The sequence below is a fragment of the Pristis pectinata genome, chromosome 8 (genome assembly GCF_009764475.1).
Source record: "Pristis pectinata isolate sPriPec2 chromosome 8, sPriPec2.1.pri, whole genome shotgun sequence".
NCBI classification, from domain to species: Eukaryota; Metazoa; Chordata; class Chondrichthyes; order Rhinopristiformes; family Pristidae; genus Pristis; species Pristis pectinata.
The window spans coordinates 70,099,578-70,111,637 of record NC_067412.1 but is presented as its reverse complement, the minus strand read 5'-3'; the positions used below and the strand labels follow the sequence as shown (position 1 = coordinate 70,111,637).

Genomic DNA, 12,060 nt, shown 5'->3' with positions numbered 1-12,060 from the left:
GTTACTTCAAATTCCAACAGATTTGTCAGGCAAGATCTTCCCCCCCCTTCAGGAAACCATACTGACTTTGGCCTATTTTATCATGTGCTTCTAAGTACCCCAAAACCTCATCCTTGATGGACTCTAACATCTTACCAACCACTGAAGTCAGGCTAACTGGCCTATGATTTTGTCTTTTGCCTCCTTCCCTTCTTGAAGAGTGGAGTGACATGTGTGATTTTCTTGTCCTCTGGAACCATTCCTGAATCTAGTAATTCTCGAAAGATCACAACTAATGCCTTCACAATCTCTTCAGTTACCTCTTTTAGAACCCTGGGGTGTAGTCCATCCGGTCCAGGAGACTTACCTTCAGACTTTTCAGTTCCTAAACACCTTCTCCTTAGAAATAGTGACTACATTCACTTGTGCCACCAGACTCTCCAATTTCTGACATCTTCCACAGTGAAGTCTGATGCAAAATGCTTTTTCAGTTCATCTGCCATTTCTTTGTTCCAGCAGTCCGATGTCCACTCTTGCCTCTTTTTCTCTATATCTGAAAATAGTTCCCCCAGTAGTTTTTTGCTCCAGATTCCAGCATCTGCAGTCTCATGTCTCTAGGTTAAATTGTGATTTTGCCAGTTTGTTTAGAGGCTGATCACTAATGATTAGCAATCAAGTTGTTAAAGAGACACTGGTGAAATTTTAGTCCATTTTAACTTTCACCAGCTAGGATAGATGAGCACAAACAGTAGCAACCAGCAAATAAGAGTTCAATTATTCACCTCTCACCCAAAATTGAATCAAATACAATTATTAATGAATGGCAGGAAGGTTTTGTCATTTCTTAAATGACTCAAACAAACAGATTTATTGGATATATCTAAAGGGATCTTCCAATAATAATTTAAATGTGGACATCTAGTTGCTATCAGAGTTGCCTCCTTTTCCCAAAAGCTGCACAACATTATGGTTAGACTGTTACTGTAATACTTTCAGCATTATACCCATGTTCTTCAATTTACATATTCAAATCAATCTCTTCATTTCCTTTGAGTCTTTTGGTCCTTCCTCAAAATATCAAGTACATTATATTAACATTAGTTTGGCCCCAGCATTTCTCTACTTTTCAAACAAATGTGTGGGTGCTCCTAAAGATTTTAGTTACTGCAAAACTCTCCACTTGCAGTCAGATTTCATTTGTAATCTATTTGAGTGTTATTTTCATTTGTAATCTATTTGAGTGTTATTTTAAATTTTCATATCTATATACCAATATCTAGTTTCACAGTGGTGTGCATTGAATTTCCATACACTCAATACCACTTATCTGGATCAATGCCCAGAACAAGTCACTCCATAACAGCCACACAATTATACAGCCAAAGCACAAGTCGATCCTCTTCCCTATGCGGCTCACTGATTGTACCCAAATTCAGAAGCAAAACAAAATTGCTTTAGCACCATATACTGGAATCCCAGTGCTCAAACCAACAGAACATACAATAGCAGGGAGGAATGTGGTACACAAATACAAAACACTCCTCAGAATTACTTTATCTGGCATGAAGAAATGATCAAAACAATATTTAGCTCCTACAATTAGTTTATTTTTTTTAAATCAGATAATTTACATACAGGAAAACACTGAAAAGTATTACATTTTCCATTATACTGAAGCTTGTCTCTACATACACTGTCCAGTGCTGAAGATGTGAAAAGATTGGCGAATAATGTATATATAGGAAATCTTTACTAAATTGATGCGATGCATGAATTAGGAAGAGGTGGGAAAGAACATTCTGCAGCATTTTACTTTTAAAAATCATATCACAGGAGCATATGCTTATGTTCTACAGCCTTTTAAAATAAAAAAGGTGATGCAAATTTGCTACTAATTCCAAGGCAGCTCAGGTATTCCAATTTTGCTTGTGATCAGCCATGCTCATTTAAAAGGTTATATTATACCAGTTGAATCAAACCCCTAAGATTATAATCTTTATTGGATTTTAGTGTACACAGACTGCACTTCAGAAATTAAAATTTGTCTATGAATAAGATGCATTACCAATTGTTTTGATTGCACTTACTATTTATTCTCTTTTATGGGTGATTAATAAAAATCCTGTAGTTTAGATACATTTGCCAGGTTCCAACTATATCAAACTGCCCTAGTTTAAGCAGCTGGATGTGTCTGCCTATGCTTGTGCATATAATCGGGGGTGAATAATGTTTCTAATTCTTTCAGAACAAAGTATATGCTTCACCTTTCACAGGCCATGGTCTGTAAAATAGCTGCTATCCAATACACTGTAGAAAAATACTATATTTAGTGTTTCATTCCTTTCAATAGGATGAACTTCAACTTTGTAAAAATATGTAAAAACTTCAGTATGACAAAAGATTTAGTTTTTGACGATAAAGACAATATCAATCAGACTTCAAAAACCAAGAAAATTTCCAATGCAGAAAAAGCTCAAGGTAGTAAGTGACAGCAAAACTAAAGGCTTTTCTGATTGAATAGATTTCTACATTTCTTACTAACCAGTATAGCTTCATACATATCTAAACTTCAAGAGATAAATATGAAATTTTAAACACTATTACTGTGGCACATTATACCATAAACATGCAAAACATTGTACAAAATCAGTTTTGCTTGGAGAGAGAGAGAGAGAGAGAGAGAGAGAGAGAACATGTCTGTTGGCTTGGTTCCTTTAACTGTAGAGGTTTTGGTCTCCTTCAAAAACAATGCAGCAAAAAATTAGAAATCCAGCAAACCAGCAATATATTTCAAAAGATATAGTGACCTAATTAAAGCACCCCAAGAGGTTAGGCCATACTTCAAGCTATTAGTTTCTTATTGATTTGACAACAAAAGGAACAGTTTAAAAAAAAGATGGCCCTGTGAACAGAGCTAAGTTTTTATGGGTGGGTAATAGTTATTTACTGTAAATTCTCACCATGCATATTCCATACTTTGATCCAATTGATCATATAAACAAGTCTAAAATTTCAGTCAAATTTTCAAAAAAAACTGAACTCTCAAGATGTAGGCCAGAGATTGCAAATATATTTATTGTATTACCATTCTATGGAATGCAACCAGCAGGTAAAAGCACTGTTGTGGAATTACTACAGTACAGTTAGGTTTTGTTTTTGGGATCAAAATTTATCTGGAAGTTAGTCACTCATTTCACATTACCTGGTTAGATCCATTAAACCATTTCGTATTGGTTGTTTGTGATGTATCTAGATAGACAACAGGCCAGCATGATTCCAATCAACTGCAAAAAGCAGGAAGAATGAGGTAAAAAAAAGTTTATAGAAGTGAAAGCCATTTTAAAACAATTTAATGTAAACCAACAGCTGCTTGGCACCATTTCATTATCCTGACTATATTAATTTAGTCCACGATCTTTCAACCTAGGCCCCTCAACATGCTACACCATGACCACTAATTATCTTGAGATGCAACTCTGAGCTCACATGGTCAGTACAAGTATAACAATTCACTAATGTAGGCTTCCAGATTGTTGTAAAGGCATCCAAGGAAGCTCACTGTAAGCACTTAATCTCACTGTGTGCTGTATGCACAATCTTTTCCCTTAGTGCATACACAACTAATTCTCATCTATCAATCAGACACCCATTAAAATACATTTTCACTGGAGGTGTACTCACTACAATTTGAAACTCTGCCAAGCCTCACATTAATATTAAAGAAATTACCATCTTTAGGTTGAGTGGAAACAGAATTAGTCAGGAGTTTTAAACAGCGTTAAATTGTTCATTTCATTGCTATGGGAAAGAACAGTGGAAAGGGACTGATGAAATTGCTGAGCTGGCACAGATTCAAAAGGACCCAAAAAACTTGTCAAATTCTAAAGCCACAAAACATTGAAAAGCATGTTCATATCAAGTCCATGATGGATGTGAACTAGTATTAAACCAAAGCTAAGAAAAATATACCTGGAAAAAGCCAATTCCAAAAGCAATTCCAGCGATTATTCCAACATTTGTCTCCATGAAGTTAATGACCAATTGAATGCAACCCTGGCATAAATAACAATATAAAAAGTTTTAAAGATTGGTAAATCAGTTAATATGCCCCAGAAAAAACTAAAGGTCAAATATGATAAGAATGCCAGCTTCAAGCAGGTAAATATTACATTCAGTAATTTATTAATGGTATTCAAACAAATGGCCAAATGAGCCAGCAAGTCAAGTGGGATTCCTTTTTTTTAAAAACCAGTGATTACATACAAGGGATTATCTACACACAAGACAAAATTTACATAAACAGTGATAGCCAAGGAGTTTATGGTGGTGGGTATTCAAGGAGGAGAAAGGATAGAAAAGGAATAATGAAATACTGTCCCCAACACTGGGATGAAAATACAAGTAAACTTTGATACACAAATAAACCATTTCTCATAAAACTTGGCCACAAGTTAGCTTGCACTTTTAGCATCAGCATCCTTGCCTGCAACCACTAACTCCTCCACCCACCCCAAACATCTGCCATCAAAATTGATCAGATCGTAGCAATTAGGAGCCCATGTTATCTCAAAACTTGAAGGGATACCATAAAAAGGGGCTGCATGTTAGATTTTAAGCTGAAATGTCTGGTTTTACAAGAAACATTGCATTAACAAAGTGGAACAGTCAGTCATACCTGTTTAAAGACTTTGTCTTTGGCAATTGTCATGTTTCTCAGATCTTTACAGTCACTGATATTTTTACAGCAGCTGACTGGGATTCCATTCGTTTTGAAGTATGCAGTGTCAATCCAATTAGTATAGTTTTGAACACCGCAACAATGCAACTAGAAAACAAATAGGTACAAATGTTAGCACATAGACTAATGCACTTCCCTGTAGCTGTGACACTTTACTCTCATTTTTACCTGTACTACCTCAATGCACTCTGTACTAACTCAATGTATCTGCACTGTGTAATGAATTGATCTGTATTAACAGTATGCAAGACAGGTTTTTCCACTGTACCTCAGTACAAGTGACAATAATAAACCAATATCAATAATTACAAGATCTTTAGCCAAGGCCATCCAGCTCTATGATTTCCACAAGCTATCCAATTTTCTCAAGTTGTTATTTAGGTCAAGATTACAGGGGCTAGGTTATTAAAGACCAACACTATTCATGCTTATAACTCATTAATTCCCATAGGGTTGTTATTTTCAGGCTGTTATTGCCAAAAGGATCAATGCTAGCCTCAGCTATTTATACTCCATATTAATGTCTGGACACATTGATCTACTTCACCTACTTTTGTAGATGGGAAGCAAATGTGGGAAATTAAAGTTTTTAAAAAGGAGAAATTTTAAAAGGGATTCAAACAGGTTAGGCAAGCCGGCAAAATTGTAGATGTTGGAACTTTTTTTAAAAAAGAAAAACAGAAGAATGCTGGAAATAAGAGTTAAAGTTTCAGGTCAAAGAGATTTGAAAGAATAGTTCCAGGGATGATTGATTAGTTATGGTGAAATAAATTAAAGGCACATGGGAAGAACTGTTACTGAATAGAGATGATTTAATACACACACTGATGGGGTGCTGGGTACAAATTCAATAATTGTCTTGGATTCAAAAATAGAAACTGGATAAGTTTGTAGAAAAGGTGCAGAGATGTAGGAAATTAGAGGATTAAATTGAGTATTCTTCATTGGAACCAGCACTGACTCAAGATAAACTCCAAACCTCCTTTGTGCAAAAGTGAATGGAATAACAAGAGAAGCTTGTTCTTGTGTTACTTACACTTCGCTGGATGTAGTCTACTGGGGACCCTGTTGCATTGTATTTCTGTACAGCGTCTTGGAAGGTATCCTTAAAAATGGTTTTAATCTAGAACACAAAATGTTCTCACATGAAAAGAGCTTGACAGTGAGATTCTAATGTTCAATGCAAGATGTCACAACAATTACGGTTTCCTTAAATAAGGAGGCAGAGAATTATGAACAGCAGTTGCCTTTACAATAATTTGCTCAATCATTTTGAATACCAGAGTAGCTGAGACAGTTTGGGTCTGCAGACATCCAAGTTGCACATCAGTGGTTATTTATTCATGGCTTTACAGATAAAATATTAAATACAAATTTAAACCCCTCTCCACTATATTCTCAGGGTTAAATTTGTCTTTAGCTACTTGATGTTTTTTTTGTGGCCAGCATCATATTTAAGGTGTTTTCAATCAAGCCACTGAAAAGCAAACTCCTACATTTGTTTGCCAGATATCCAGTACACAATCCCTCAAAACAAAGAACGGAAACTACCAGACATACTCAGCAGGTCATGCAACATCTGTAGCGAGAAAAAGCCAGTGTTTCAGGTCAATGACCCTTCATCAATAGAGTACTTCCAGCATTGTTTTTGTTTCCAATTTCCAGCTTCTGTAGTTTTGTTTTGCTTGGAAAAAAACATCTTCCTCCTTCCTTAGTACTGTCAATTTGTTTACCAAATCCAGTCCAGTGAATTTATAAATGGGTTGACAGAAGAGTTAGAGGCCAACCTGTGGATGTGGTTGCTACTAGAGTTTAACTATAACATTCATGTTACCTTAGCAGAACACTAGTAAGTTTGCAGCCCAAAAGCCAGTTACTTTTCACAGAGTAACCTGAAAATTCTCCAGTACTCCTTCCCAGATACATCACGTAATATGGCATTTCTGTAGACAAAGGCCAAAGGAAAACCTCTCTCACCTATCACAACTCTGCTCACATCCACAGAAACACCAGCAATAGCATTAGAACAAAGGGGCAAGATAGCACAATAGACAGCCCTCAAGAAACACAGGGATCAAATAGATAAGTTTAGGAAAAAGGGAAGCAAGCAGGGGGGAAAGGATGCAAATTTCCCCAATTCTTTCTCACACTAAATTTTGCTAACAACCTTACCATCTGCTGGGGCTTCAACCAGCAGTGTTGCAGCTCGCAAAGATGCTACCTCACAGTTCAAGCAACCTGGGTTCAGTCTTAACCTTCAGTGTCATCCATGTGGAGTTTCATGTTCTCCTAGTCACCTCTGGGTGCTCCAGTTGTTTCCTCCCATCCCAAAGACATGGTGGGTTGGTAGGTTGATTGGTCACTGTACATTGCTCCCCAGTGTACTGGGAATGAGGTGAATGCGTGCCAGGGAAAATTAGTGAGGGGAAAAAGGGATTACTCTGAGCTGGCACACACTTAGTGTACGAAACAGCCATCTCCCATATCAATATGGAGCCAGTGGCACTTATCCACAAACACTGATCTTTTGCATATTGGTGACTGGGATAGATATTTTCTCCCAGCCTCCATCATCCATGAACCAGCTCAGTGCCATTCTGTCACATGGCAGAGGAGAGAGTTTATTACGATTTTTTTTTGCTGCTATTTGTAGGCAGCTTAGAGATTCAGAATAACCACCAAACATCAGATATTCACTCAGTATTTACATTTACAAATGCAAGGCTTTGTAATGCACCTATCAACATTCCCACAGCCTAGCAGGTTCCTCTGGGATACACTCTGGATTTCAGCATTGTAGCAGAAGCATCTGCTAGATTAACCAGAAGCTGACATAACAAGTAAAGCCTGCAAGTGCCAGCAGTTACACAAATCAATGGCAGAGAACCATGTCAAAATTTCAGGGACTACACAATGCAGAGGTATAAATTTGCATTTCATTGGGAATGATAAAACTAGTGCCAGGTTTACAAATAGCAAGTCTTAAATCCCACTTATAAAGCTCATGGAATAAATATGGATCAATATCTATAAAGCTGCAAAATTCACAGCAAGATATTATACTGAAAGTGTAATAAACGCAGAATTGGCCAAATGATCAATGTTAGAGACACTTGCAACATTTAAAACATGGAAAGTACATGTGACCACAATTTCATGAATTTTCTAAATTGCAACAAGTTAATGTATACAAATGTGGCTTATTTACCTCCAGTACCCCTCAAACACATTGCAACAGTTAGAGGTAATCCTTGTAGTGCCAAGTTAGTTTTACTTGAGTAGCTCTAGTGCAACTTATTGTAAAAGCCAGCAGCTGGCAAAACATTCCAAAGAGTATTAACATCTGGCTTCAGCACAGCTTCAATTTGGTCAAGTTACTCAAATTAGGCTTATGTTATCATGTGCAATGATAAGCAACAAACTTTCTGGGTCACCAATGCTCCCTCCCTCACAGAACACAAGTGCTTCCCATTTCTTCCAGGTTTTCTGAATTGTTTGAACATCAATAAATCTTGCAATAAATCTTTCAAAGTCCTTGAATTGCAGCCTTTCAAAATTAAAAACAAGCATGGAGAGGGGAGTTCTAAGCTGCCTCAAGAAACTGGACTGGTTCAGCATGCTATAGACACATGACCGATTAAGATGCCCATTCAAATTCCAACTTCCCACCCTCTGTAGCAAGTTACATTCAGAACTCTTCCTTGAAAATTAATAGCCCCAGATTTTTCTTGTTTCTGTAATTCTTTCCCTAACGGATTGTTGAAGTCTAGATTAAATGGCAGTCAAACAAAAGGTGGCATTTAAAGCAACGAAATATTACATTCTAAAAATCAGTACTGGCTGCTTTAAGACTGCTTTTATACAAGCCTTATTATACTATTGGCAATCAAGCCAAATCCACAATTGTCAGACAAACCTGTTATTTTGTTGACTATGAAAATTACATTTGTTGCTGGGATTTCTCAAATCAGGATTTGAAGGGCAATTTGGAGCTTCCATCACTGTCAAAAATCCAGAACAATATTGGATGTGCCCCTCATCTGGAAGCCTTCAAATTAACTACACTTTTTTCCCCCCACCCAAATCCTCTTCAAGCCTATTCTGTACTGTTGTTATTTCTCAGCTACATCCTACAACTCATTATTATGTGCAACTCCCAAAGACAATTCAGGCTGTCCATTTGAGAAAAGGAAATCCCTTCACAAAACCAAATTCCTTAATCTTGAAAATGAAATAGTCAAACACAGGAAATACTACCAATAGATGCTGCAAAGTTGCCCTTACCTCATGCCGAAAGACAAATCCAGAAATTCCAGCTACTAGTTGAGCCAGGAAGAGTAGTGACAGGATCATTGCATACTAGAAAAAAAAAGAAGAGGGGGTTACTTCCCTTTACATTGGGAGAAAGACATGTTGTCTGTAGGTCTGTCTGCACAGGAACCTAGAGATAATTACACAACAAAATTCACTAGCAAGTGTTCAGATACACTTCCATCCCTTGAAAACACTGCCAAAACAATTGCCACCAGTCAAAAAGGCAAAGATAATTTTAAAATCTGGACATTCTGAAATAACACATTATTCATTCCTTTGGGAAGTAACTATGGGGAAAAAAATAGTATGGACTCAGGAAATAAAGGTGAAAAAAAGTCAAAAGTGCATTTCCAATTCTTTATGCCATACCATAACTGAAAGATTACATGGAAATAATAATTAGACTTAATCAAGGACAAGGTGCATGCAAGGAAAACATTCTCACTCAAGGATAAAAACTAAGGGTTATAGAGAACAGTTACTAATAAATCTAATTAAAAAGTAACTTCACACAAGACATGGTTAGAAGCCAGTAGCTTAAGATCCTGTAAAAGAATTTTCCTCCATGCATTTGTCTAGCTAGAAGATGCAGGTGGAAAATAAATAGTTGAATTATCCAAATTATAAATGTTGAATTACCCAAGCACAAATCACCGACATACTCCACTGTTCTCACACCTAATCCCCTCCACTTCCCCTACCCCAAAACACCAAAAACCCTCATTTCTTATACATACGAATTTGAGACCAAGTACAAACAGGTAAAAAGCCCAAAAGGACAATTCCCCACTGTGTTTAACCTATAAAAGAGAAGGAATGATGTTCTGCCAAGTTTGAAGAAATGGAATTCAAAGTAAAAGTAGAACCTCAAAAATAAATTGATGCACAAATTGGCTTAGAGATAAATAGGTAGGGCCAAACAGACTTGAAGGTCAAGTGCATAGTTGAAAGTAGTATTTAGAGTAGCTCCACTTGAACTGGATGTACGATATGATCCAGGGTCCCACTTGGCCCAACTCATCCATGCTGACCTGAACTAGTCCCATTTATCTGCATTTGATCCATATCCCCCTAGACCTTTCCTATCCATATACATAGTTCCCTGAAAGCGAAGGCACAGGCAGAGGGGGTAGTGAAGGCAGTGCGCCATCGATTCATAGCCACCTCTTAAATGTTGCAAGTCCCAGCCTATCCTTATAACTCAAACCCTCCAGTCCCAATAACATCCTTGTGAATCTTTTCTGCACTCTTTCCAGCTTCATGACATCCCTTCCTAACCCCAAGTATTGGTAGTGGTTTATTATCGTCACCTGTACCAAGGTACAGTGAAAAACTTCGCTTGCACATCAATCATACAGGTCAATTCATTACACAGTGCAGTTACATTGGGTTAGTACAGAGTGCATTGATGTAGTACAGGTAAAAACAATAACAGTAGTGGTGACCAGAACTGCTCAGTATTCCAAGTGCAGCCTCACTAACATCTTATACACCTGTAACATGACATCTCAACTCTTGTATTCAGTGCCCTGGCCAATGAAGGCAAGAGTGTCAAATGCCTTCTTCACTACCCTGCCACCACTTTCAGGGATCCATGTACCTATACCCTTAGGTCTGTGCTACAACACTGCAGTGCCCTACCATTTACTGTGTACGTTCTGTCCTGGTGTAAACTTTCCAAAGTGTAACACCTCGCACTTCTCCAGCTTAATTTCATCTTCCCCAGTTTATCCAGATCCCATTGGAATCTTCAATAACCCTCACTGTCCACCAATTTTGGCGTCATCTGCAAACTTGCTAATCATGCCAACTACATTCTCATCCAAATCATTAACAGAGATGACAAACAGTGGACCCAGCACCAATCCGTGGCACACCACTGGTCACAGGCCTCCATCTTAAAAACAACCCTCCAAAACCATCCTGATTCCTTCCACCAAGCCAATTTTGTATCCAATTGGCCTGCTCACCCTGGATCCCATGTGATCTAACCTTCCAGATTAGCCCACCATGAGGGACCTCGTTAAAGTCCACAGAGATAACATCCACTGCCCTGCCCAAGTCAATCCACTTGGTCACCTTTTCAAAAGGAAAACTCAGATTTGAGAGACACCATTTCCCCACGCACAAAGCTATGCTGACCATTCCCAATTGGTCCTTGCTTTTCCAAATGCAGGTAGATCCTGTGCCTCTGAATCCTCTCCAGTAACCATCCCACTATTCACCTGCTTATAATTCCCTGGTTTGTCTTTGCAGACCTTTAAATAACTGCACATTTACCACCCTTCAGTGCCTCACCTGTGGCTAAAGATGATGCAAATATCATTGCCAGGGCCTCTAGCATCCCACAATGTTCTAGGATACATTTGGTCAGGCCCCCTGCGGATTTATCAACCTTAACATGCTTTAAGACCACCAGGACCTCCTTTGTAATATGGAGCTGCTCCAAGACAGAATCAGGTTCATCATCACTGACATGTTTTTTTTTAATTTCGTTTTTCCCTTAATTCTTTTGCAGCAAAGTTGTGGGAGAAAATATTCATGGAAGGGTACATAGAAAAAAAATGTTCACAGCACACCAGAGCATTTGAGTTAAAATGGGACAGGAACAGAAACAGAACTTATTGAAGTAATGGCATATTAGTGACAAGGATGATGTCAAGGGAAAAAAGCCAAAGTCATTATCTCAACACACGAAGGTCACTATTAAAACATCAATGAATGATTTATATCATAGCTATTAGTTTTGGATGCACAATGACAAAGTAGAAATAAATATGGCACAATAGTTGGCTTTTAGATGTTAAGAGAGTGAAAGTTTAAATAAAAAGGCAAAAAAAACTTTCAATGTTCACAACATGGTATCAATATTGGAGAACCTAGAAAAACAATAAACACCATTGGAATAGTTTAAAAACACACCCTAACCCAGAAATATTGGGTGGGAGTACAAATTTGAAATGCTTGTAACAGCAAGGATTTGAGTCTTTATTCAGTCTGGCACATTATGAAGCCTTAAGTCCAGTATT

General features: G+C 37.7%; 1 protein-coding gene across 1 annotated transcript in view; it reads right to left on the bottom strand.

Moving 5' to 3' along the window:
* Window positions 1-1,564: 1,564 nt before the first annotated feature.
* LOC127573028 (tetraspanin-7-like) overlaps window positions 1,565-12,060 on the bottom strand; it is a 28,098-nt gene continuing 17,602 nt past the window's right edge. The window contains exons 3-8 of the mRNA XM_052020788.1: window positions 9,002-9,076; window positions 5,754-5,840; window positions 4,655-4,804; window positions 3,949-4,032; window positions 3,182-3,263; window positions 1,565-2,716 (exon numbers count right to left, since the gene is read on the bottom strand). Coding sequence (XP_051876748.1) covers window positions 3,195-3,263; window positions 3,949-4,032; window positions 4,655-4,804; window positions 5,754-5,840; window positions 9,002-9,076 — 465 coding nt within the window. The 3' untranslated portion in view covers window positions 1,565-2,716; window positions 3,182-3,194. The remainder of the gene's footprint in view (window positions 2,717-3,181; window positions 3,264-3,948; window positions 4,033-4,654; window positions 4,805-5,753; window positions 5,841-9,001; window positions 9,077-12,060) is intronic.